General features: G+C 51.5%; 8 protein-coding genes across 8 annotated transcripts; 3 read left to right on the forward strand and 5 right to left on the reverse strand.

Annotated features, from left to right (window-relative positions):
• The first annotated feature begins 211 nt into the window (after positions 1 to 211).
• Positions 212 to 4302, forward strand: BKA67DRAFT_691580 (uncharacterized protein). The gene is made up of 4 exons (XM_046109175.1): positions 212 to 906; positions 958 to 2190; positions 2281 to 2456; positions 2513 to 4302. The coding sequence occupies exons 1-4, from the start codon at positions 476 to 478 to the stop codon at positions 4198 to 4200; spliced, it is 3528 nt and encodes a 1175-aa protein (XP_045958848.1). The 5' UTR covers positions 212 to 475; the 3' UTR covers positions 4201 to 4302.
• Positions 4303 to 5219: 917 nt separating this feature from the next.
• Positions 5220 to 5609, reverse strand: BKA67DRAFT_517213 (histone-fold-containing protein; the record flags this gene model as incomplete). Its single annotated transcript, XM_046097882.1, has 1 exon — positions 5220 to 5609. The coding sequence occupies one exon, from the start codon at positions 5607 to 5609 to the stop codon at positions 5220 to 5222; it is 390 nt and encodes a 129-aa protein (XP_045958849.1).
• Positions 5610 to 8042: 2433 nt separating this feature from the next.
• Positions 8043 to 9446, reverse strand: BKA67DRAFT_658869 (Alpha/Beta hydrolase protein; the record flags this gene model as incomplete). The annotated part of the gene is made up of 4 exons (XM_046107356.1): positions 8043 to 8794; positions 8848 to 8920; positions 8986 to 9236; positions 9320 to 9446. 4 exons carry the CDS (start codon positions 9444 to 9446, stop codon positions 8043 to 8045), a joined length of 1203 nt encoding a protein of 400 aa, XP_045958850.1.
• A 602-nt stretch (positions 9447 to 10048) lies between these two features.
• On the reverse strand, positions 10049 to 11864 carry BKA67DRAFT_283643 (D-xylulose kinase). The gene is made up of 2 exons (XM_046095962.1): positions 11367 to 11864; positions 10049 to 11297 (listed from the first exon to the last, which is right to left on the reverse strand). Exons 1-2 carry the CDS (start codon positions 11673 to 11675, stop codon positions 10086 to 10088), a joined length of 1521 nt encoding a protein of 506 aa, XP_045958851.1. The 5' UTR covers positions 11676 to 11864; the 3' UTR covers positions 10049 to 10085.
• Positions 11865 to 12790: 926 nt separating this feature from the next.
• BKA67DRAFT_517504 (cation efflux family-domain-containing protein) lies at positions 12791 to 14020 on the reverse strand (the record flags this gene model as incomplete). Its single annotated transcript, XM_046097913.1, has 2 exons — positions 12791 to 13401; positions 13471 to 14020. The coding sequence occupies 2 exons, from the start codon at positions 14018 to 14020 to the stop codon at positions 12791 to 12793; spliced, it is 1161 nt and encodes a 386-aa protein (XP_045958852.1).
• Positions 14021 to 15502: 1482 nt separating this feature from the next.
• BKA67DRAFT_518044 (DHS-like NAD/FAD-binding domain-containing protein) lies at positions 15503 to 16702 on the forward strand (the record flags this gene model as incomplete). The annotated part of the gene is made up of 1 exon (XM_046097977.1): positions 15503 to 16702. The coding sequence occupies one exon, from the start codon at positions 15503 to 15505 to the stop codon at positions 16700 to 16702; it is 1200 nt and encodes a 399-aa protein (XP_045958853.1).
• Positions 16703 to 16741: 39 nt separating this feature from the next.
• BKA67DRAFT_658873 (uncharacterized protein) lies at positions 16742 to 17386 on the reverse strand (the record flags this gene model as incomplete). Its single annotated transcript, XM_046107357.1, has 1 exon — positions 16742 to 17386. The coding sequence occupies one exon, from the start codon at positions 17384 to 17386 to the stop codon at positions 16742 to 16744; it is 645 nt and encodes a 214-aa protein (XP_045958854.1).
• A 614-nt stretch (positions 17387 to 18000) lies between these two features.
• BKA67DRAFT_516569 (peptidase family C50-domain-containing protein) lies at positions 18001 to 24348 on the forward strand (the record flags this gene model as incomplete). The annotated part of the gene is made up of 2 exons (XM_046097826.1): positions 18001 to 24150; positions 24211 to 24348. 2 exons carry the CDS (start codon positions 18001 to 18003, stop codon positions 24346 to 24348), a joined length of 6288 nt encoding a protein of 2095 aa, XP_045958855.1.
• Positions 24349 to 24476: the final 128 nt, after the last annotated feature.

Here is a 24476-nt window from a genome sequence, read left to right on the forward strand (position 1 = left end):
CTAGATTGGTACCAATATAACGCCAAAAGGGGGGAGTGATGTGGCACTTCTGACCACTATATGTTGCTCCAAGCTGCATGGAAATGCCGTGATGAAGCTTTGCATGTCGCACCTACAGCACAGCCTCATGCAGAGATACGTACCATGTGCATGAAGTCAGTGTGGCTCGCTAAGGCATTCTGCGAGGCTTCTTCGGGCCTAAAATTGGGCACTCAATCTTACAGTGGGAAACCACGATGATAGATTCTTATCTTACATTTGATTCCATCTGAACCTATCCAATATATCTTGATTCTCTTTTATAGTCTATAATTACCTGAACTTTTGCGAAAGCTCACACGTGAGACCATACCGTAGTGAACAAGCCCAGGTTTTGCGCTCCCCTTTTTTATTTGCGGTTCTATTTTGGCGTATACAACTGCGTCCCTGGTGATTGAGCGATGGTCTCCTGCTGCCTAGCTAACCAAGTGACTTCATGGGTGACGCAGTAGGAGCGGTCGGCACAGCAGCCGGCCTGGTATCGCTCGGCTTACAGCTCTACAATGGTATATCGACGTACCTCGAGGCGCTCGAGAGTCGCAAGGATGACTTGAAGTCGGCACAGGCACAGCTGACGAACCTGCGAAGGTCGCTGGCAGTCGTGGATGATGTGCTACCACAATTGGCATTGATCCGAGGTTCCGCGGTCGACACCGTGTCCTCCTCATTAGAGCAGTGCAAGGCGGAACTGAGCCAGCTGGACATTTTTGTTAAGAAACTGGTGGGCATATCTGCTTCATCCTCGACGTTCAAGGAGCGAATGAAACTGTTGAAATTTCCCTTCAACCGTCATAATTTAGCAATGTTGGAGGAGAGGCTGCATAAGACCAATAATGTATTTCAGACTGTTATAAGTACTTTTCATCTGTATGTCAGGCTTCAGTTTCACTGAGAACGTCGTTAACAGCAAGCTTGCAGGCTCAATTCTCTCGACATTGGAAGCAAAATATCGGAAGTGAAGACGGATATGGACCAGATCCCTGAACTCAATTCCAAGGTCGGCCAGCTGTTGCTCGAAATCCATGGTTTACGGACAGTTGTAGAAGATGTGACTACAGAAGTCAATTCCACGGCTGCCGCCATACATGCAAGCAGCACTACTGTAGGTCACCTCCAATCTGGTGTCGAGGCGTTTGCGCCCAAGGTCGTTTCTCAGTTGAGCACTATTAGGCAGGGTTTCGATACTGTTGCAAAGCGAAACGACGTGAGCGAAGTAAAGACTATTGTCAAGAACAATGCCGATGTCCTAAAGCAGATCACCACTGCTATGGATCACCTAACCGGAATGACAGATAGTAGTCTGCCAAATCTGGCCCAAATGAGCAGCACCCTTGCTTCTATGAATCGAATGTTGCAGGGCTTGTCAGAAACAGAGCGATTACTTGACGTAAAAGATCACTGGCAACCAGGTCATCGTCGAGCGGCAGTGTCACGGTTGTTGGCCAAGCCAAGCCAGACGAAGGAGTTGTATGACTTGTTACCACCGAATTGGACGGCCACGGGCTTGCGAAAACGTACTCGCAATTCTATACCTCAAGTATTCTACGGGGATGTCCGTAGGCGGCCACGTTGTTCTTGTCTTCACCAGAAAGATCATACTACGAATCAATGGAGCCTTGGATATTTCTGGATGCGGTCAGAGAGACGGACCCACGGTCATGCGCCCACCTGCGAATATTTCAATGACAGTGTTAGACAAACGTCACGTTTGTTCGATTTGGTCGTAGCGGGCCACAACTCCATTCTATCCGTGGGCTTGCGCCTGACCTTCGCGATAACCACGGGAGCTGGCGCCTGGGGCATAAGTCCTAACATTACTTTTCGGCCTGTGGTTGATTCAAAAGTTTCGCCTGTGTTCATGGTTTGCAGATTACTGCAGCATGTCCTTTGTTTCACAACAGAATGGAGCGATGCTGAAGCATCGCGTGTGCTCCAATCTGCTTTGCAGACAATAATGCAAATTTACAAGGAGAAAAGATCAACGCCCAACGATGTTGACGAGTTCGGAAAGTCAATATTACACCTGTGGGTACAAACATATTCCATGGCACAGAGCATTCAAAAAACGATGCAGGTGGGAATTTTGGATTCATTCGCCACAGAGCTGGTACGAGCAGGTATTCCTGCAAATATTCCTGACTTCAATGGAAGGTGAGTTAGTCTAATGAGTTGTTATCAAGGTGGCTTTGCCAGTTCACCGCTTGATTTATCGCACTCATGTCTTAATGCACATATAAGTAGAAGTCCGGCTATGAGTCTGGCTGCGAATCAGTTCGAAACCTATGCCATAGGCACTTTACGACTTCTTTTTGAAGAGGCACCAGAGTTGTACTTCAGTAGTGGAAATAATTTCCGCTACAACGGGCACGCTTATTTTTTGAAACAACATCTTCTAAATGACCGAACTCATGCTGAAAGTAAGGCCCCTTTCTTTCCACCGACTTTGTTGTAATTAGACTAAGTAATGATGAAGTATTCGATTCTGGGCCACTGAGTACGGCAATAATTACAAATCACTACGAGCAAATTGACTACATTCTTTCCCACCAAACCGCGATCTTTGAGACCAATGCGCTTGGACAAACGCCTTTGCATCTGGCGGTAAAAGATTTACGCATGCTTAAGAGTGTGTTACGTGTTTCGGAGGCAAATTTAGTACGTCTTCGAGACAACTCCCGGTGTCACGTCATCGACTATGCTATGTTACATAGTTCAGCCCGGTGTCGAAACAAATCACGTTGGAGTGTTTGTTCCGGCTGTGATTGCTCGGATGCTTTGAATATGCTGCTTTCTATTGACGGTTGTCTCGAAAGCTGGCTTGATGGCATGGAGTCGCAGCACTTTGGCCAGACTAATCTAGTGATTTTTTTCATCCGGGCGTCACACTGTGTGAGAGAACGACTGTTGGGAGAAATCAGAAGCAGACGACTACAATTGAAGAGGATAGCCTTGGAAGTTTTGAACGAGCGAGAAATCCAATCCTACGAACTATCAAAGGAAACTGTGCTGGATCGTTATACAGTTGATGTCATAGCGTGCTTGAAGAATTATGGTTATGAGGTAACTGAATTCCTCGGCTTCGGCTTGTACCATCAGATTCATCCGGAAATGCCTTCAGTTGCAGCGTCATTGTATGGGCGAATTGCCTCCTCGTTCTCTGGTCATAAACCGGCCCATATTGTGGCAAACCTGATCTATGAGTTGGGATTTCGGGATGTCGACATTGCGGATAGTTCAGGGTACACTCCGCTGATGCGGTCACTTCACAGACCTTTTCAGGATATTCACCTTACACTATGGCTTTTGGACCACGGTGCTGATCCTACTACAAACTTTTCCACGTTGGACGCCACAGCGCGTTGGAATTTGGGTCGGAGGCCGTATAGTTGGAGTCGGAACTCGCTCTTGACGGCAGCGCACCTCATACTATGCTGCGATGATGTTTGGAATGGTCCTCTTGGCCACTATTCGCAAAGCCAGGATAAAGAAGCGTTTGCCGCACTTATCATGCGTGTCTCATCACTGGATGTATTGGACTGTTGCGGATGCTGCTGTACAGAGAGCGGATGTAGTCCCGCTTCACTCCTCTTCTTAGGCCTCTGGCGATGTTTCGGGTCGAAAAATAGAACGGACTCACCCCAAGCAATCGTTTCGTGCGTTGTCGATTATTTCACGAAATACTCCGTCGATTTGACAGGTCATAACTCTGTCTGCTTATCGGCTTTTCGTATGCTCACTTTCGAAGCCCTGGGGATGACTCATACTTGTTGTCAAGGAGGGGCTGAGTGCAAGTTGTCTGACAACGAAATCACCGAGGTCTGGGATTCAGAGAGCCGCTTGACGGTTTTACTAAAAACGCTACAAGTAGAGTTTGCGAAGAGCTACCCCGAGCTGGGTTTGAGTTTCGTCGATTTTCTCACCTCGCAATGGGCACCGCGATTGGAGAGGGCTGTCCTGGAATTGAAAAATCAGAAAATGAGCGAGGACGAACTTGCGACCACACTAGTTCTGGGTGTTCGATGGGATAACGAGGAGCTTGCAGACACGACGGTATCTTCATCGTCAGAATCAGAATCGGAAGACGAGAGTGATGGTGTACACTACTGGATTGAGGAGCTCAAGAAGATTGCGAAGAATGACCCCAGTGCTAGAAAGTGGTAGTAACCACTTAATATGTTTGGATACATTTGACCGAAGATGTGCTTTCCTTAGACCCTGAAACAATTTCCCGAATTTTGCATAGGCTTATACTCTATATCAAGCTCTGTGATAAAAGTTCTAAATCTTATCATGACTTATGTCTTCAATCAGCTCACGTGATCGTCTCCCACCGTGAACTGAGCTGAATAAAATTAACCAAATTCCATAATACGAGCCTCAAAGCACAAATAGTTATGTTCGTTACATATCCGTACCGGGGGGAATGGTTATAAGAAAGATCTATGTGGCTATTAAGGAAATCGATCTCGTGGAAGAGCTTACCACCAAGACTGCCTTCTAAATGAGCAATGGCTCATCGTCACGTATATAACAACGTTGTACTTGGTCAAGATGTTAGTCAGGCAGTTAGATTCATTTAATGTTGAGGTGATGGGTGCATGTGTAGCTATTTTAACCTCCCGAGGGGTATAAGGCGTAACGGGCTATTCATTCTATAATATAAACATGAAAGACAGGGGTCGAAGCCAATTTTTACCACTTTAGCATGCATTCCGAGTCTCTTAGCCGCGTCTATTCGGTCCTCAAGGCAGGTTTTGTTCCTTGCCATAGCTTACTCGGATTTTGGTGCAAAGGGGTGAATGTTTTTTGTTGGTTACAATTTGGAAGGGCCAGTAGTCCTCTTAGGTCATGCCACTAGCCTGTTTTCTCTCTTCCTTCTTTTCTTTTTCTTTGTCAGGATGTAGTAGTGCGAAGCGGTAGTACTATTCTGTGTCCTATATGGAACACCCTCTGATTTAACACTATGTATAGACTTCCTTACAAGTGCCTATACACCTGTCGGAATACTAAATGCGAAAACCAAACCAATAAAACACCACGCTCTTTGCCGTCAAACGCCAGTATATGCTTGCCGCAAAGTCTCGAACGCCAAAGCTATCCATAGATAGTCCACCATCATGAATCCATTTGTATCGTATCCTTCATATAGTCTCGCTGACATGCCTTGCCTTGCCTTGCCTCTACGAGGCAGCCTTCTTCTTTCTGCCACCCCTACCCTTCTTTTTCGGCTCGGCTTCCACTTCATCGTCACTGTCGGTGTTGTCGTTGGCCTTTGCCTTGTTTTTGGGCTCCTTGTCCTCCTTCTCGCTGACCTTGGCGACAATGTCTTGCAAGAAATCCCACTGAGGGTTCACCTCGACCGCTTGCTTCAACATCTGGGCAGTGATGCGCTTGGAGTTCTTGTCCTTGGCCACATCGGCGCTCTTAGACACGATCTGGACCATGAATAATTCCAGGGCCTTGCCTACTGCAATGGGGGTTTGTTGTGCGACCTTGCCGACCTCTTCATCTGCCTGCATGATGCGCTTGATGCGTGCGGTCGGGAACTTTGTCTTGACGGGCGACTCCATGATCTCTGGTTGCTGTGCCACCTGGGCAGCTGCAGTTCTTCGCGGTGGCATGGGGCTACCTAGATCTGAGGGGTTTGGCAGATGCTGATCGAAGGAGGGTGGGAACTCAGATTTATAAAATTGAGGTGGTTGTGGTGGAAGGTAGTGGCTCGCCGGGGTTTCGGCATATGCAGAGTAGTAAGGTTGTGGGCCAGAGTGACTTGGTGCTGGCTGTGATATGACGTAGTTGGGTTGAGGGACTTGAGCGAACGGATCTTGTGCCTGTGGTTGCTGCGGAGGAAAATATTGTTGACGAGAAGAATTGGGCGAGGGAGCGGTATAAGAATTCAAGTTGTTATAGTTCGCAGGCGAAGAATAAGTCTGGTGGGGCTGTGGCTGACCGTAATGTTGCGCAGCTACTGGAGCTTGAGCTTGAGCTTGAGCTTGAGCTTGAGCGTGAGCGTGAGCGTGAGCTGGAACTGGCACTTGAGCGTGAAGTGGGTTATTGTAGACTGGCGGCGAGTTCGAGTATCCAGCGCCAGATCCAGGACGAGGGACGGAGGTGAGATTCGGCGCAGATGTGAATGGAGCGGGAGTATTTGGATCAGGCCCACCGGACGAGAAAAAGGACGAAAGGTCTGGCGACTTGGGCGCCCAAGTGCCTTCCTCGGTAGCCATTTTCTTTGTTCGGACTGATTCTGGTTGTGCTTCTGGTTTTGGTTCTGGCTTTCGACCTTTGAGCTACTGTCTCAAAGCGCGACAATCGGCACTCTCTCTACCCAGACAACAACAACTACACACTTGCACACTTCTCCCTTCCAGACGCTGCCAGTCGCCTGTGGTGTTTACAGCAGTTGAGGTACGTACTAAGCTTGTGGCTTGATAGATACCAGCGCTGCACAACCTTAGGTAGATGGTGACAAGGGTGTTTATCGATGGAGGGGCTAATGCAAGGACTTGCTCGATAGCTTCGAGAAGCGAACGAGACTCTCGACAGACTTTCTCTATGCAGCCTCAATGCAAGTGCATAAATGCTTGTTAACAGGATCAAGCTTTGATGTTCGGATGGACGAAACCGCAGATCCGAACCCGGGGTAAGTCCTGATGCTTTCCGCCGCCCTTGGGGTTCTTGGGAAAAGGGCTTAGGCAGGAGGCAGTTCACGCACAGTTACTGTTGGAACCGACCTGGGCAGCCAGGCAGGCTACAATGGTCGGGTGTGGTGGGGTCGTGATGCGACAGCTGTGATCGGGTCTCGACAATCAATCCTGTCAGCTTGCGAACTTCTCATTAGGCGAGTGAGTGCTTTGAGCTCGCGCCGGATCAATCAAAAGCCGTGTGTTGGGCTGGGGTCATGCGAACAAATTCGAAGGTCGAGGGTCGAGGGTCGAGGCTTGGTGGGGTTGTCAATTTGGACGCTTCAGAACGGAAAGCCCGAGCGTTTTTTTCTTTCTTTCTTTCTTCCTGGCCTTCCGAGCTCTACAGTGGCCGCTGGGCGGCGCTTGAGCTTTTTTAAATATCCAGTCCAACAGACTTGGACCAAAACGTTCAGGGGTCGGGGATGCACCTTAGTGAGCTTTTCTCATTTCGAGGCAGGATGCCAGCACAGCCACCCGAATATTTCCTCAAGGCTCAAATGCAGATCACTGGATCCTCCATCCACCCCACGCTTCTTTTCAACAAAAAAATCGCCCGGCTCAAACTGTCCACAGCGGTAGCTTCATCATCATCACCATCACCATCGCCATCATCATACCTAGTCCATCGTCATCGCAACCATCGACAACAACGACACGATGTATCAGGCTCGCCACCAAGCAACGCCGAACCTGTCTGCCTCGCGTCACATCCTCGCTTTACCCCCGGGCTAGCCCGCCGAACCGAGAGTCAATTTGCTTCTGTCACCACCCGTTCTTCTAGGCCCCCGGCACTCGACGCGCTAGTGAGTAAGCTCTAGCTTAGACGTGCTTAACATGCATGAGCTGAAGAAAGCTCTCCCTCTCCTGGCTACAAGTAGAGTTTGTCTACTGCCTGCTGCAGTGTAAAGGAATGTAGTATCACCACTGCAGCTATAGTTGCATTGCATATGATATGTCTTCTGCGTCTTCTGCCTCATCTGTGCTCGATGATTTATCACAGTATGGTTCAGGCTTGAGGAAAGTCCCGTTTGCTTCTCCTTTTCAATCACAGCCTTCTGGACAAGTGTCTGTTGAAGCTTTCCGCGCATATTCGGAACCACCTGCAACCTCGTCATGGATGATGACAGACGTATCAAAGAGCTTTAATTGGGAGATCATATGCATGGACGGACTAGAAGCCGAGTGTTTACATCAGTACACGCTATGGTTCCTTATTCGTTTCCACCCGATCGATGATCCGTTACTTGATCTAATCTGACATGACAAAACGCTGTGCACGTGTTGCTGATCCCGTCTATTTTATCTATGCCCCGTCTACTACGACGGTATGTTATCTTTAACGTATCGTACAATACTTCTCAATCCCCTCTGTCTGTCTTCAGTTGAGCTCGCCAAGAATAGCGCTGCAACTGGCCAAGCATGAATGCCGCCGGGCTCTTCTCTGCTAGCAACGTGGATCTTGTTCTTCTCCAAGAATTTCAGAAGATTCTCAATCTCTGGTGCAAACACCTCTTCAGCACCGTATGCGAAAAACATGCCTCCTGCAGGACAGGCTCTCTTCCACCAAGACAGGTCCCTGCAGTTACCCGGTGATATCAACGGGTCATCTGCCCTCGATTGCTTACCCACATATTCTCGTGCATACTGGTGCAGGCTCCCGGCGTCGAGGTAGTCGCTTGCTGTATTCTTGCGCCTGTTTGAGACGAGCGTGACCCACGGCGAGATGAAGGCAGCCATTCCGGGTTTGGGAAGCTTCCAAGCACTGCTCTCGTCCATCTTCTCTCTGTCGCACCCCCGATCTGCTATATGCAGAAGCAAACTCAAGAGCACGGTTGCGCCCGCACTGTCGCCGCTGACGCAGATCTTAGATGCGTCGCCCACCATGGATACCACGTGGTCATAGCCGGCGATGGCTTCGTGCATTTGCTTCGGGAACGTGTCATCTGGCACTAACGTGTATTCCAGAGCAAAGACCGCCGGGTTGCTGAAACCGCTATCGCCCAGCAACGTCAGCCAGGCCAGTAGGAATTCTAGATAGAAGTATGAAGATCCCATGCTGAACCCACCACCTGCTCACACATTAGCTCGGATCCTCGCATTGGCTAGTCGAAGACGCTCTCACCATGCGCATAGTAGATACAAACATCCGGTTTCTTGGTAGGATCCTTTGTAACCCAGATGCCCTTGAATCGTTTCTGCAGCCCATCAGCCTCGTATCCTACAAGATCGTACACCCTTGGGGGGAGCAAGGCAGACTCACATCAACGTGCTCGCGCCAATGTACCGGCTTCCGCAGAAAACCATGCCTTAGCATCCGAAACCTTAGAAACGGCAACGCCACCGGCTTCGAGAAGAACACCCTGCCGACCTTGGGCGGCACGTTTGCAAACGCATACCGCACGCAGCGGATCACGAAATCCTCGAAAGGGCTCGCTACCTGCACAAAGGGGCTCTGCTTTGAGGGGTCCGCGAAGAAGCGCTCGCGAATGAACTCGTAGGGGAGTTTGAGCACTATTCGCTACATGTCAGATGCCACAGAATAGGTGAATTTTTTTTTCTTTTCGGGCCAATTGGGGATTGGTTGGCCAGCTTACGAAGGAAAGGGAGACACTGCAACGCAACCCCTACGGTCTCGAACAGTCCGACGTGTATGAGCAGCTGCGGCGCAAGGAAGACGCAGAAGACGATGCAGTCCAGGTAGGATATAGGACCCAGGATCATATTGAACAGCGGTAGTGGTCGATAAAGCACATAGCTGATTGGCAAGTACTCCGTCAGAGATTGGTTCAAATTCAACAAGAAGGGGAAACTATGCGACAGTCCGTATTCAAGAAGAACAAAAAAAATCCAGGTTAATGAATGCGCAATATACGCGATTGAATGATTCTATGAAGCACGTGTTTTTTTTCCCCCTCCCCTTGTTTCCTTTTGAAACATTCGACAATTGCAAGATAGCTTGCGACTCGCATAGAAAGTTGGCTTGGTGGTGACGTCGAGGACTTTGTCACCCAGGGAGAGCCCGGGGGACAATGGCACAGGGCTCCACCGCGAGCGATTAGTGCATGTCTGTAAGCCCCCCCGGCGCTGTGAGCCCCCTCGGAGCTCTACTATGGGATACTCGAATTAAACATGATAGATCTACGATTTGTTTTACCTTCGAGCATATTACATGTAGGCCAAGTACCTGTCAAAGCTGCTCAGGGCCAGGATTTATGGGCAATGACATGCGCAGCTCTCCAATGACTGACTTGAGTCCACTGCACCTGTATCTCCAATCCTCGTTCTGAGGTTCGTTTTAGGTTGAGTTTTGTTCTTTCTGTATTTGGTCTAATGTAGTCTTAATGATCCGCGAAGCCGCGCCTAGTTGTGAGCAACCTTGAGGATCTCGGCCTCCATGTTCCCAAATGCTCCCAGCACACTTCCGTACTTCTCAAAGACACCCTTCTTGTAGCCCTGGTCGACTCTCTCGATCGCGCCCTCCTCCGTCCATCTCTTGCCGATGAGCTCATCGAAGCTCTCGCCCTCGCTCCTCTCAAGCGCCCAGACAGCCTTGTACGCACCACCCAGGGCGCAGGCGTTCCCGCCGACATCCAGCTTGTAGACGCCGTCTACACCGCCCAGAACGTCGCCGACGACACGCTGGATGGCCGGGTTGAGAGAACCGCCGCCGACGAGGTAGATGCGGCGCGGCTGCGCGGGCAAGCCGTCGCCGGGGCTGGAGACGAGCTTTTGCGAGCGCAGGCGCATGGACAGAGCCTGCGACTCGACGATGATCCTCGGGTCGAGAGCCGCGTCCCATGCCTCCTTCTCTTGCTGCAGGTCTGAACCGTCCGCCCTTGCGCTGTATCGCCAGGTGCCCGCCTTGATGTTGGGCACGATCTCCGGGAGCGGGAAGTAGAGGCCGAGCCTTGCGCGGTCGCCGGATTCGGATGTTGAGCCCAGGGGAGGTGTGTCGAGCACGTGCTTGTTGAAAGGCGCCCATGGATCGCTTGGATCTTTGGGACCTGCAACTGCATCGCGTACTTTTTCGCGCGCGAGGCCACCATTCTTGTAACACAGCATGAACATGTAGTGGCCCGGGTTTGCTGGGTGGTTCATGAAATGATAAGAAGGATCTGGCTTGTATGTCGGCGTAACCATGAGGAAAGTTGTCGATGTACCCAGCGAGACAATCGCATCGTGGGGCCGAAGCGGCAAGGCAAGAATGGTGGCCGGGTTGTCACCTGTGAAGGGTGCGATCTGACAGTCCTTGCTGAAGCCGTACTTGGACACGAAATAGGACGAAATAGCACCGATGCTACCACCGCCGTCTTGCCGTACCTCTCCAAGCTTATTGCGCAGCTCGGAAGCCGCTCCCTTGTCGCCGGCTGTAAGCTCAAGTAAGGAATCGTCCCACTTCTCGTTCCTGATGTCCCACAGGTTCATTCCTGTAACGTCGCCAATATCTAGGGGAGCGATTGCACCATGCAGGACGGACGCAAGGAAAGAGGAGACGAGTGAGATCCGCGCGGTCTTGGAGTAGACCTCTGGTCTCTTCCTTCGCATACGCATGATCTGTGCTCCTGTGAATCGCTAATTGCCAACGTCAGCGACCGTTCTTCCTCAGCCTTACTTGGGGAACTTGCGTGGTCGCAAACCTACATGATGCGCCGAACTTCCAGTGACATCCGCCAACTTCTCCGCACTGCCGAGATGCCGATCAAACAGGTCGCACTCGGCCTGTGTGCTGTGGTCCTGCCAGTTCGGGCCGTACTCGTAGGCAAACACATCCGCCAGCTGGTCGTGCAAGCTCTTCCCGCCGTCCAGCCTCCCCAGGGCCTCCTCGCCCCGGGCGTTCCAGAAGACGCTGCCGTGCTGCTGGCACGAGCCCGAGACCCCCTTGATGTTCTCGACGGGGCACTTGTTCGCCTTCAGGCGGGCGAGGACCAGGTCGACGGCCTCGAGCCACATGGCGACGGGCGCGAAGACCTCACCCTCATCCTCGTTGGTCAGGACGCCCTTCTTGATCTGGTACTTGGCCGCGAAGTCGGCGTCGAAGTCGACCTTGGCCTCCGAGACGACCTTGAGGTCCGAGGATACTACGATCGCTGTGCGTTGGGGAAGGGTTCTTGTCAGTGAAAAGGGCGACGACCTTGAGGTGGGGAGTTCGGTCGTACAGGGCGCCGGTCTGGTGTGCAGGGTGATTAAGTTGTGGGGGGAGTATTAACCTATAGCATACCTTTAAGCTGCTGCGTCGACAGGTCGAAACCTAGGTATAGTGGTCCGGGGGCCATGATTTCCTGTTGGCCTCGAGTGAGTTTCGTTCCGTGGCTATGGTTTTTTTTCTTCCTAGTCTGTCACCAATTCAAAGGCACTGAGGTGAGCAGGAGAAAACATGTTCGAGAAATGTTCGGAGGAAGACCCGGTAGTAGTGCCACACTGCTGGAGAAGCGCATGTCGGACCCTGACGCAGTGACGTGGGGTTGAGCTCAAAGTACGGAGTATATAGCGGGGCGGCATGTCAATCAGCCTTGCTGCGAGGGGCAATTAGGCTAAACAGAAGCGCTCCAATAAGGTCCCGAAATTCATGGCTGTTCGTCGAGTATCGTGAGGTCCAGCTTGTCAGGGCTCGGAGGCGAGCTCAGGTAGAATGCCGAGTCACAGTAATTCACAGTCGCTAGGATTCGCTCGCTTCTAAGGGTGCCTTGGAACACGTACCCAGATACAAATCAATGATTCAGAATGATTCTTTGTTGTTGGTTTTTTGGTTTATTTTGTTTCGTATGACCTGCTCGTCAATCTTCACAAGCCGGTGCACAAAATCCTCCCTTCGGATGTGAATGCTGCATGCTATATAGCAGACTATCCCCCAACGCCGTCTAATGCAAGTTTCTCTGAAATGGAAGACAAAGTACAAATAGTGTACATACACAAGCTTCCAAATCTAACGGGCTCAGCTTCCCCCAGCCTTCCGCTCAGTGGTATCATGGCCGCCGCCTTTTATGTCAAGAACAAGTATCCATGGGATTTCCCTTTCAACGCCAAAACAAGTATGTGCAATAGGACTGAGACTAGGACGTCCGCAATTAGTGGGACTTGTTGTGTCCATTACCGTGGTCGTGGTCGTGGTCGTGGCCTTCGGGCTCAGGGCTAGACTGCGGGCTGACATCGCCCGGGATGAACTCGTCAAACTTGGGCGCAACGGCAGCAGCACTCGGCACGAAGCGCACGCGGACTCTACGAGTGCCGCGGACCTTGCTACCAACGCGGGTGCGGATTTGTTCTTCGATGCTTCTAGCTCGTTCAACAGTCCAGGCGTTGGGCACAGCAACTTCGACGTCGACCAAGTAGTTCTGACCGGACTTGACACCAGAGACATCTCGTAGCTCGATCTGGTGGCCCTCGGGAATATCGGCAAACGTAGTGCGCAGGTGCTTGCGGACCGAAGTCTTGACTTCGTCGTCGATGCCCTTGTCGGCCAGTTCAGAAAGGGCGGAGATTGTGTTCTCAGCTCCAGCCTTGACCACCATAAGCGAGATGAGGAAGCCGCCGACGGGATCCAGCCATGCTGCGTTCTCAACAATGTTTGCACCGAGGATGACGGCGAGCGTAACAATGCCGGTAAGACTATCGATTCGGTGGTGGACGGCGTTGGATGCGAGGACAGAAGACTTGCGCTCTTTGGCGACCTTCATGGCTAAAGGAGTGTATCAGTTAGTCGACGTGTTCCCAATGGCTGCAAGCAATGTAAGGTTCAAAGACATACTAGCATGGTATAGCCATTCCTTGATCGCGACGGTTCCTGCAGCGAGCCAAGCGGCGTGCAGGCTGGGGACAATGTCGGTGCTGCCGTGGTCGTGACCGTGTGCGTGGGAATGGGCGTGCTCCATCAACTCTGCAGCTGCAGCAGGATCCAGGAAGAAGTGGCCGTAGAGAGTCAACAAGCTGCCGTAGCCCATCCAGACTCCACCAATTAGAAGCATGCCGGAGACTCCAAGCGAACCCAGGCTCTCGATCTTGCCGAACCCGGTCGGGTACTTATCCGTGGGAGGCTTCAAGCTGAAGGAGAGTGTTGCCAGGGTGAGGATGTCGGACGCAAGATCAGTGACGCTGTGAATGGCATCTGCCACCATTGCCTTGGAGTTGAAGACATAGCCGCCAATGCCCTTGGCAATTGCCATGCCAAGGTTAGAATAGAGGCCCAGCCGAGTGATGCGAACACCTGCATCGTTCTTGTTCTGCGAAGTCAGATAGCTGTTGTCGTGATGGTGGTGGTGACCGTGGCCGCCGTGGCTGCGGGTCTGCGTCGTGCTCATGATGAGGAATGAACGCTGGTGTTTCGGTCTGCGGTAAGTCTCCAGTAACGAGGGAGTGTGGAATTCGGATGGATTGGAGTCTGAGGAATTGGAAACCGAAGAAGTTTGCAGCACGCGACACGAATATAATGAGTTGGGGTTAGGTGTCCTCAAGGGGTAACCGCGGTGCAAGTTCTGGTGCAGGGCTGATGTGAGGGACGACTGAATTGGATGGCACTCCTTTCGCAAACGAGTTACGCGGCCCAGCCCCAGTAGTCTCAGGCCTGCGCAACGTCGGCCAGACATGGCGGCGGAGGCTTTGGAGCCCTTCCTTTTTATCCCCTTCCCCTTTCGCTTTTATTAGCTGGCCCAGTCTGCTCAAGTACCTCTTGAGTCCTACTGCTGTTCACAAAAGCGAATGTTAGGTAACCGTGCTGCGCGTGCTACACCTCCAAGAAGATAGTCGCATGCAGACCCAAAGATAGGGCAAATCCTAAAAATCAAGGTGCGTCCTAAGATCCCGTGCCTGTATCGGTAAGCCGGGCTGGGGGTCTCTCGACTAGCACATCTATATCGACGACATCGGATAGGGTGCTTTGAAACGCGCGATTCTGGATTGCTTGCCCAGAGCTGGGCTACGTAAGCGGGTGCGCCCGTTGGTCACGGCTTGTGGGCGGCGCAGACAGGGTACGCGTTGCTGTAATTAGACTCGAGGAGTATAATTCTCCGGGATAGATGAGACCTGCTTCTTCTCCGTACTGAAGATGGAGACCGAGATGGTGAAAAAGAAAACAAAAGAGAGAACGCGGTTAGAGGCCTGTGGAAAATCACTCATTGCAACGCGTTCCACTGACTACTTGATTGTCCTGGATACTGATACTTACTCGGATCTCAAGAATCGGCTAGCCTGCGAGACAAGGTCGGATAATCAGCATGTTTACCGACCTCGCGTTGTATCTATCATAGCCGCTAAACCCCTTTAAGTAGTATTCAGTACTTCACGGCGGTGAGGAGCTGTATAATTATGGTGGGCTAAAAGCACAAATACGTACGGTACTGGCTTGATACGTCCTAGACGTGAGACTCCATGTCTGTTCTCTAAATAAACAAGGGGAGTGAAAGGTTCCATTGGACTTGGGGGGAATCCTTTACTCTGCAAAGCATCATGTGTGGCAACCGATCAAGCGTGAAAGAGAGGCCATGCGTGAGCTGTAAGCTTAATACCGGGTACCGGGCCCAACCGACTGAGGATTAGCGTCCCGCAATCACTTTGAGACGAGCATGACAAGACTAGCGCCAGTGGTGACGACTTGCACTTTGAAAGCATTGCATTGTGGTTTGCGTTCACCCATGCAAGTCGAGAGTATCACAATAACGACCCTTGGAAGTCTAATCAACCGTTGTAGCCAACCAAGTAGCCACTCGGCAGTCATATGCCGTGAAACCAGAGTTAAGGGGCTGGAAGAAAGAGACCGTCCAAAAACGGCAGTGTGACATTTTCCCATGTTGCGCAAACCATATATGCGTATCCCTTACACGGATCCCCTGGCAGCACCAACCGTCACGCCCAGAAGTGCGAACACGCTGAGCGGTGCCGTTGCGGCATTGCAGGAATTCTTCACGGCGCCAACCTCGAGAGGTGTGCCGGCGTCTACATTAGTGCTCACAGGAGCTGGAATATCTGTCGCCAGTGGCCTGGCAGACTATCGGGGCACAAACGGCACGTATCGGGTCAATAAGACATATCGTCCAATTTACTACTCAGAGTTCATAAAGAACCATGAAGCACGGAAAAGATATTGGGCTAGGAGTTTTCTCGGATGGACAACACTGCACAAGGCTAAGCCCAACGCTGGACACTATGCGGTAAAACATCTGGGAGATCTGGGTCTGGTCCGGAGCGTCATCACTCAGAATGTTGATTCATTCCATCCGAAAGCTCACCCGAGCCTTCCCACTACCGAGCTACATGGATATCTACGGGCAACAGTCTGTGTTTCCTGTCAAACCGAACTTCCCAGAGACGTCTTCCAGGACGAACTAGCCAGGCTGAACCCTGCCTGGGCCGCATTTCTCCAGGAGATCATAGCATCTGGAGCTCTCGATACGGAGAATCCAGATGAACGAAAGAGGAGAGGTATGAAGACGAACCCCGACGGTGACGTCGACCTTCCAGATGCGCCGTACACCACCTTCAGATACCCTGCGTGTCCTCACTGTCTCGCCAACCCGCCAACACTAGCCGAAGGTGGCAAGGCTACGGTCGAAGTCGATTCCGACGGAGCATTGAAGCCGACCAGTAACGCGGGTATATTGAAGCCCGCTGTTATCATGTTCGGAGAAAGCGTCCGCAGTCAGACCAAGATAGACGCAGAACAGGCTGTGGAGAGTGCCGACAGACTTCTCGTGTTGGGCACCTCACTTGCGACGTACTCGGCGTGGCGGCTGGCCAAGAGAGCGAAGGATCGAGGTTTACCCATTGCCATCGTCAATCTGGGAGGTGTGAGAGGAGAGGAGACCTTCTTTGCAGATCTAGATCCCTTGCAGAAGGGAGCGCAGGGCGCGCGAGTGGAGCTGTCGACGGATGAGCTATTGCCAAGGCTTGTGGAAGGGTTGCGGCAGTCGTCGGATGTTCAGCACGCTCGTGAAAGCATAGAACATGAGCAGCATGGCGGACTTGTTTTCAAGGATATGATGTCTTGATTGTGTAGGGTATATGATGTACATGAAGCCGCACGTAGATTAATAGAATCCAGAAAAGCTGGGGGTCGAGGACTTGGGCTTCTCCGTCGTACTTTCCGAGCGTGATTTTGAGTCTGGTGCTGGCGTCGGTTCTGGCTTGGGTTCGTCTCTTGCGCCGGAAGAGTGTCTCGGCCGATCTGGTCGCTTTGGAGTTTGTATGACGTCGTCTTGTTGAATTTCCCTTAACACGTTCTCCCACTCTTTCTCGTGTTCAGCATCTCCTGTGCCCAGGGCCTTCTCGACATCGACGTCCTCTCCGCGCTGGAGCTTCTCGACAACCTCTCGTAAGATGCCGATCTTGGTTTCGGCTCTCCTCATGTGAGTGTTGAAGTCTTTCCTGAGGGAGATCATCTGGATGGACATGGAACCGATGAAGAGGAAGATGACGATGTAGAACGTGGCAGGGTTCCAGTCCTTCTTGGGCTTCTTGAGGGTCTTGGGGGGTCCGAAGTTGACATCAGGCCGCTTCTCCTTTGGGCGCCAGGGCTTTGGTATTAGGGATTTCCAGAATGAAGGTTGCGCAACGGTTGGTGCTGAGCTGTACTTGCGCATGGCGGGGAGGACAGAGCGTTGGCCATGACGGAGCATGGAGTTTCCGACTCCTGCCGGTGCTTGAAGCATTCGGCGAAATGCAACAGCTTCCATTTTGTTTTTGTTTTTACTTTTTTGTTGACCAGCGATAAGGAGAACAGATGCGTTCAAGTATGTCAAGTTGCAGCGAGCAAAAAGTGTCCGCCGGAAAGCTGCGACTCTCTCTCCCCTTGCAAGCCAAGTCGACTTTCTCTAGTCTAGGTTAGTCTAGTCTAGCGCAAAGGTTGCAACTCGGCAGCCATGAGACCGGCGAGGTCTACGTACATAACTAACCTACATGCATATGAAGTACCAAAAGCGTGCCCCAGAGGGTTGCCCTGTCAACGCCGCTTGACTATTTCTGGCAATTGGTCCACAACTACAACTAACTTACGCTGTGTTCCATACCCGCAAGTTACCCGCCGAGCTTGAGCACCCTGCAGTTGTCTGTATGCGAGTGTGAGCACTGGGCGCAGGCATTGCTTAATCTTGCAACTTGTGACCGCATCATCGTCGCCTGAAGCCTCTTTTCCCCAAACTACTGTACCGAGTACCAATTGAGCATTCGCTACCAGCACCGACGAAGCATTTTTCTAGCTCTCGTTCTTCTTGTGCGGTCTGGCGTTTCTTGGATACCCTATTAATGATTTGCTCACGACGACATGATTAGATAGAAGCCATCACCATACATGGCTTCCTTCACCACACAGGCCGACGCCATTCGGAGCGCCGTCACATCCATTCAGACATGCACACCCACCATATCTGCCACATTGAAAGAACTTTTATTAGGCGCCGACGCCCAAGGAGACCTCACGAAACCCCCACCGAAACCGAAAACAACGAGAACAACAAAACCCAAAACAACGACGACGACAAAGCGAGCCCCTCCGGCCAAGGCGCAAAGCCCACAGCAAGATGGACCAGACGCCAGCGGCCTTTCCTCCAAGGAGAAGGCACTCTTGGCCACCCAGGTCATAAACGCGACCTTGAAGACTCTCGGAGAAGCAGCCAAGAATCCCTCGCCAAGAACTGTTGCGCAAACATGTGCAGATGGAAAACCTGTCAAGTCTACGGCGAGGGCTAGGCCCAGACGATCTAACTCGGTGCCTATGACACCTCTTCAACCGCGGACCCTTAACAGGGTATCAACGACCCCCATGACGGCAAAGATTACCAGGACACCTGCAATATCAGCAGCCTCGAGCGGGTGTTTGGCCACCGTCGAGTGTGCCCGCGCAGCCTTTACAGCCCTACGAACCTTGTCGAACGCCGGCAAAACTGCCCTGCCAGAACTGCAATTGGAGTCGGGAATGTCCTCATTCATCAGCAAGCTGATCGCGCTGAACCTCTATGAACATGCCCTCAAGGAGTTGCGCTTGCTCAAGCGTCGCCTGGAAGCCATGGCCAGTGGTGCCGCTGGCAAGAAATCCAAGCCAGCCACGACAGCCGAGCCAGCTTCTGCCGCCAAAACATTTTCTGACCTTTTTGACTATCCTGCAGTTGGTGTTGGTGGACCTGTCCTTGCCCTGATCATATCTAGTCAGCTCCAGGCTTTGCGCATCTTGTACGGGTTGAAGAAATCGTCACATCTGGACACGGCTCTACCCTTCCTCCTGGCGAGCAGTCCGTCATCACCATCAAGTCTTTTGCTCCTTTCTTCGAAAGACGAGAAACCGGACCGTGTCAAATGCGCGAGGCAGCTGGAAAACTTGGCGCAGAGCCTTCTATCACTCACGCCGAGCGTTGCGTCTAGAGATGATGCTATAGCTATGGAACCGAGATTGAGCCCTTCGCCCGAAACGACCATTCAGATACAGTCTTTAGCATTGGTAACGCGGCTGCAATCTTGGGGTTTGTCTGGCCACAAAGGAAATGTCGATAATGATATCCTGCTTCCTCTCTCGAAATGCTTGTCAGCGTGTTCGCGGAGGAGTGTGCTAGAGCCCCTGGCAAAATTCGACAACATCAGCCACGCTTTCAAGCAAATCTCTTCAATGATAGAGACTGTGGGAGCCCGTCCGTCCGAATCCTCGAAATCACCGCTGGCTGCCATTTACCAAGTGCTTGGAACAGCCTCCAGGGATGCAGGCAATTTCAAGGAAGCCTTGGTGTGCATGAAGAAACTCAAAGCGGTCACGACACCGCAAGAAGATTCACCAGCACGTTGTTGTTCCGTCACGGCACAGCTAATCGCGCTCTCACTCAAACAGTCGCCATCATGTGTCAGCGAAACCCTGCTGATAGAGGTCCTGGAGGGCTTGCAAGGCTCACTCAGTGGCAGCTCTACCGAGCTGGATGATTTGCTTATCAGCGTTTGCCTAGTACGAAAAGCCGCAATACACCTAGTTCTCAGCGACACACAATTGGGGAAAGAATCGGCGGCGATACGGGATAACCTCGAATCAATAATATTGCAACTACCACGATTTGCTTCGAGGTGGCTCGGAAAGCCACCAGCGGCAGACAGCTCAACCAAGGATCTATTACGTTTCGAGCAGCGGCGGCAGCTTCTTTCCAAATACATCACTCCTATAATCGATTCTGCGCTCATGCTAGTAAAGTTTTTGTTGGACAGAAGCAAAATTACATGGGAAGTCATGGACCCCATACTTCAAGATAGCCTAGTGGTTCTGGAACACATGGGAGATCTCGCCTTACTCAGCATCAAAAACAATGCGGCCGCCTCTTATCACGTTAAAATCTCACATTTCTACTACCAGCAACACGTTGCTTTGCGGCAAAACCCAAAAGTCAAGGACAGCCAATCTCTACTCGCTCTACGCCGATCAATCGAAGCCGTCAAACAAAGATCCGAAGCCGAGCAGGTGAAAGCGCAACTTCTAGCCAAACAGGAGCGTCTGGTCGAGCTATGCAGGACTTCTGGTCGGAGAGATGACGCTACAGATACTTTACGGTCCATCAGAGATACACTAGTTCGAGAGGATGTTATCACACAGGTCACTGCAGCATTATCAAGCCAAAGCGTCCTTCAAGCGTGGATGTCTGCCGACAAGGTTGCGTCACTGTCCAAGACAGTGTGTAACCTGGCTAAATTGGATCAAAACCCTTGCGACTGGACATGGCTGCTGACCGGTTCAGAGAAGGCAACAGCACTAGAGCACGATCTGTACTTTATCTACTCTCGTGATGCAAGGAGTCGGAGGCAGCTGAAACCAGGCGACGCATATGTCGGCAAATTACTTGGCGCGTTCGATGCTCACACATATCCTATCAGACAACTCCGAACACTCGTCCAGCTGATCTCAGTAAACCTGGACTCCCCAGAAAATGTCTTTCAGTGGCAAGAACAGGCCGTAGCTTTGTCTGCTTCCATCGATGTTGAGATGCTTGCACAGGATTCCGGGTTGGCTCATTTTCTCCCTCATCTTCAGGCACTGACAACATGCATCACCGCGCTTGTTAATGGCGAACTTGAAGTGTCAACTATACAGAAAGCGTTGAACATGTGGAATTCTGTGCTTGAACAGTCGCATACCACGGACGACATCTACAAGTATATCGACAATCCGGCCCAGCTTGTAACGATCCTCCAAGGCCTTGCTGACTTTGCCAGAATGAGAGGATGCAATGGCTTGCTGGGATCGATTTTGTCTGTTTCGGCAGCTGTCTCGAGGAAAAGTGGCGACGATAACCCTGAGCTGTTCCTTTCCCAAAACACAGCGCTATGCCTTCAGCATCTCACCCTCGGTCATTCGAATAAAGCGGAAGAAGTTTTGGTTGCGACGCTGAAGTTTCTGGGACAACAAGCCGTGTCTCCTGAGGCTACGGCAAACCTGCATCTCTGCTCGGCTGAGTTCCAGATGGCTATTGGAAACTTCGACCTTGCTGAAAAGTGTTTAGCTGATGCTTATACTGCTGCTACAAGTCCGGCTTCCGACAGGTTTCCAAAAAGCAGTCGTCTCGCAAAAAAGTTGTCTCTAGCATACGCATCTTTTCTGCACTCGATGCTTGCACTTGAGCGTGGTCAGTCGCATCATGCGTTACAACAAGCCAAGCACGCCGTGCGAATTCTTTTTCACGATTGGGTAAAGCTTGAAACCTTGCGTGGCGCAGCTTTGGAGCACAACGACGAGGTGTCACAGACCGAACTGATGGAAGTCGACTCTAGCTTTAATAGCTCACAATGCTCTCAAGCAGAAAGTAACCGAGCCAACACGGGTCCAGAGTTCTGGGCCATGGTGTATCCCTTGTTCCGATTTGTCATGCGGCTTTCTTCAGTATACGCGCATGTCGGAATGTACCAGGAAACCATATATTATGCCGAACAGGCGCAGAAGATTGCGGTTAGTACTGGATCTTTGGGTCATGTTTCGCAATCGCAACATTGGTTAGCCTCAGTATTAATGACCGCCGGCAAGCCTGAACAAGCTCTTGAATTGGCAGCCAAAGTTAAAGCGGCTTTGCTTGAGATCGAGCCTACTTATTCCGCCATCGAGATGACTTGCCAATTGAGTCGAATATACCGTGATGCCTCAGATTACGACACCGAACTGCATCTCATGAACATGGCAGAGTCGATGTTGCAGAAGTTGAGTGCTACCAACGCAGAAGTTGTTCCACTTGAAGTCGTGGCTCAGATGGAAAAGCTTACGATCAAAGAGAAGCCGGCTACAAAAGCTACTGTGAGGCAAATCAAGCCGAGAACGGCAACGGCGACCAGGAAGGCCGCGGTAAAGAAAATCGGTGCTACGAGAGCGAAGATACCTGCGGAATCCAAGGTTCTTGTAGCTGCGGAAGATACGCAGCTAGCATTCCTGCGGGCATCTATCTTGCATCAGAAGTCTGTGGCATCTCTTGACAGCAAAGACTGGTCGGCAGCTGTCACGTCACTCCAGACTGCATATGAACTTTCCAAGTTGTCAACCGATGTTACACAAGAGCGGTTACTCATGGCTATTGCACTTGTTGGCCAGAGCTTGGAGCAAATGGGCAAAGACTCTGTCTTCTCTGTGATCCAGGACTCGACTTTGTCGTTTCCTGCCATTGCCAGTTCGCCGAAGGACAAGTCAGATCGACAGCCATCAGTAAAGGCAACGCCGCCGCGAAAGACGCGCCCCGCTGCGGATCCTAGCTTTCTGAGCAACCTACAACAAGCCCAAGATTATCTGCTCGAAGCACATTCCATTGCGAGTCTCAACGGTAATGCGAGGCTTGTGTATCGAATTGCTGCCTTGCTTCAAAATGTCTTCATTCTCCTGTCGACAACATGCCCTACAAGATCATCCGGCATTGGGCATCCTGCCCATGCTACGTGTTCGATTGAGTTAGCCCGAAACTTGGTTTGGCGTCGCGAACGCAAGACTCTCCGACTTGATCTCGATAAGTCTGAAAAGGCGGAATGGCCAGTATTGATGCAAGCCGCGGATCCCCGACGATCCAGCCTAGGCTTCTCCGTTGACATGAACCGATTTCAGCGTGAATACGTTGACATCATACCCAAATCATGGAATGTGGTTTCTATTTCTTTAAGCGACAATAAGCACGATCTTTGCATCACCAAGCTTCAGGCCGATCACAGTCCATTTGCCATTCGACTTCCTCTAGAACGCGCCAGCTCAAGGGATGCAGACTCCGAGGTTTTTGATTTCCTACAAGGTCGTACAGAAATGGTTGATATCATTCAAGTGGCTAACCGGACTTGCCACGATGCTCGCGACATGAGTCAAAAGGGAGCAAAGTCAGCATGGTGGGCGGAGCGTGAGGCTTTGGACGAGCGAATGAAGGATCTACTAGAGAACGTTGAACAAACCTGGCTCGGCGGATTTCGTGGCATCTTTGCGCAGCACCATCGCCGGTCCGATCTACTTGCAAGGTTCCAAAAGAGCTTCCACAACGTCCTTGACAAGCATCTTCCTTCCAGACAGCAAGTCCGTGGCAAAAGAAGCAAGACCGCATCTACTACCAAAGTCTCGCTCGACCCAAGGATTTTAGATCTGTTCATCGGCCTGGGTGACGCTACGATTCCGGATTGCGATCTTGACGAGCCACTCACAGATCTTTTGTACTTTGTCGTGGACATTTTACAGTTCCATGGCGAACGCAATGCGTACGACGAAATCGACTTTGACTCAATGGTGGTGGAGACTTTCGATGCACTACACTCATACCATGCTGCAGTTAAGGGAACCAGTCAGGGCGATGAGAACGTGCATACCATCCTTGTGCTAGACAAAGCCCTGCATATCTTCCCTTGGGAATCACTACCCTGCATGCAAGGCGTTGCTGTGTCACGGATTCCCTCGCTGGCCTGTCTCCGGCGCTCCATCTTAGAGCAGCGGGCATCCCCTGTCCAGCATTTCGAGGCTGGAGAAGATGGAGAAATGCACAGCAGCGCCTCCAACAATGGGCATCACATCTCTCTGCATTCTGGAACATATATTCTCAACCCCGGCGCCGACCTAAAGTCAACAGAGGCTACCTTTGCTAAACCCCTAGCCGCACTGCCACCAACCTGGTCTACCATTGAGACTCGCGTTCCAACCGAGTCCGAATTTGAGAAATCGCTAACGCACTCTGACCTTCTCCTCTACTTCGGTCATGGCTCGGGTGCCCAGTACATCCGAGGCCGCACAATCCGGAAGATGGAGAAGTGCCGTGCCGTTGCCCTGCTCATGGGTTGTTCATCAGCGAGTCTTGCCGACGTCGGTGATTTCGAGAGCCATGGCCCGGTTTGGAACTACATGCTCGCAGGCAGTCCGGCCGTCGTCGGTACACTGTGGGATGTCACAGATCGTGATATCGACCGCTATGCAGGCAAGGTCTTCGAGGAGTGGGGATTGATGCCAAAGGGCACTTTTGCAGAGGATGGACCGAACGTTAAAGGCAAGGGCAAGGCAACCCAAAGAGGCAGGAAGAAGAACGTCAAGGCGGTCGAGGAAAGCGACGAGATGCGGAGTGGTGCGAAGACGAGTCTTGTGCAGGCGGTGGCCAAGGCCAGGGATGCGTGTCGCTTTAGATATCTCACTGCGGCTGCGGTCGTGGTGTATGGCATTCCAGTGTACATCAGCAAGTGAGCTGTATATATGATGTTCCGGTATAGTATACATCAAAACATGGACATGGTCGGGATATATGCCCAGTATTGTTAGATCCATTGCATGCATGGCGTTCAGGGGTATAGTGGTGGTTTATTTAGAATTGA

Source organism: Truncatella angustata (assembly GCF_020726525.1).
Source record: "Truncatella angustata strain MPI-SDFR-AT-0073 chromosome Unknown BKA67scaffold_4, whole genome shotgun sequence".
Lineage (NCBI taxonomy): Eukaryota > Fungi > Ascomycota > Sordariomycetes > Amphisphaeriales > Sporocadaceae > Truncatella > Truncatella angustata.

Coding starts and splice junctions, on each gene's coding strand:
- BKA67DRAFT_691580 (XM_046109175.1), top strand. CDS start 476: ATGGGTGACGCAGTAGGAGCGGTCGGCACAGCAGCCGGCCTGGTATCG. Junction 2,191..2,280: donor ATTCCTGACTTCAATGGAAG/GTGAGTTAGTCT, acceptor ACATATAAGTAG/AAGTCCGGCTATGAGTCTGG. Junction 2,457..2,512: donor TGACCGAACTCATGCTGAAA/GTAAGGCCCCTT, acceptor GTAATGATGAAG/TATTCGATTCTGGGCCACTG.
- BKA67DRAFT_283643 (XM_046095962.1), bottom strand. CDS start 11,675: ATGTGGCTCGAGGCCGTCGACCTGGTCCTCGCCCGCCTGAAGGCGAAC. Junction 11,298..11,366: donor CTGGAAGTTCGGCGCATCAT/GTAGGTTTGCGA, acceptor GTTGGCAATTAG/CGATTCACAGGAGCACAGAT.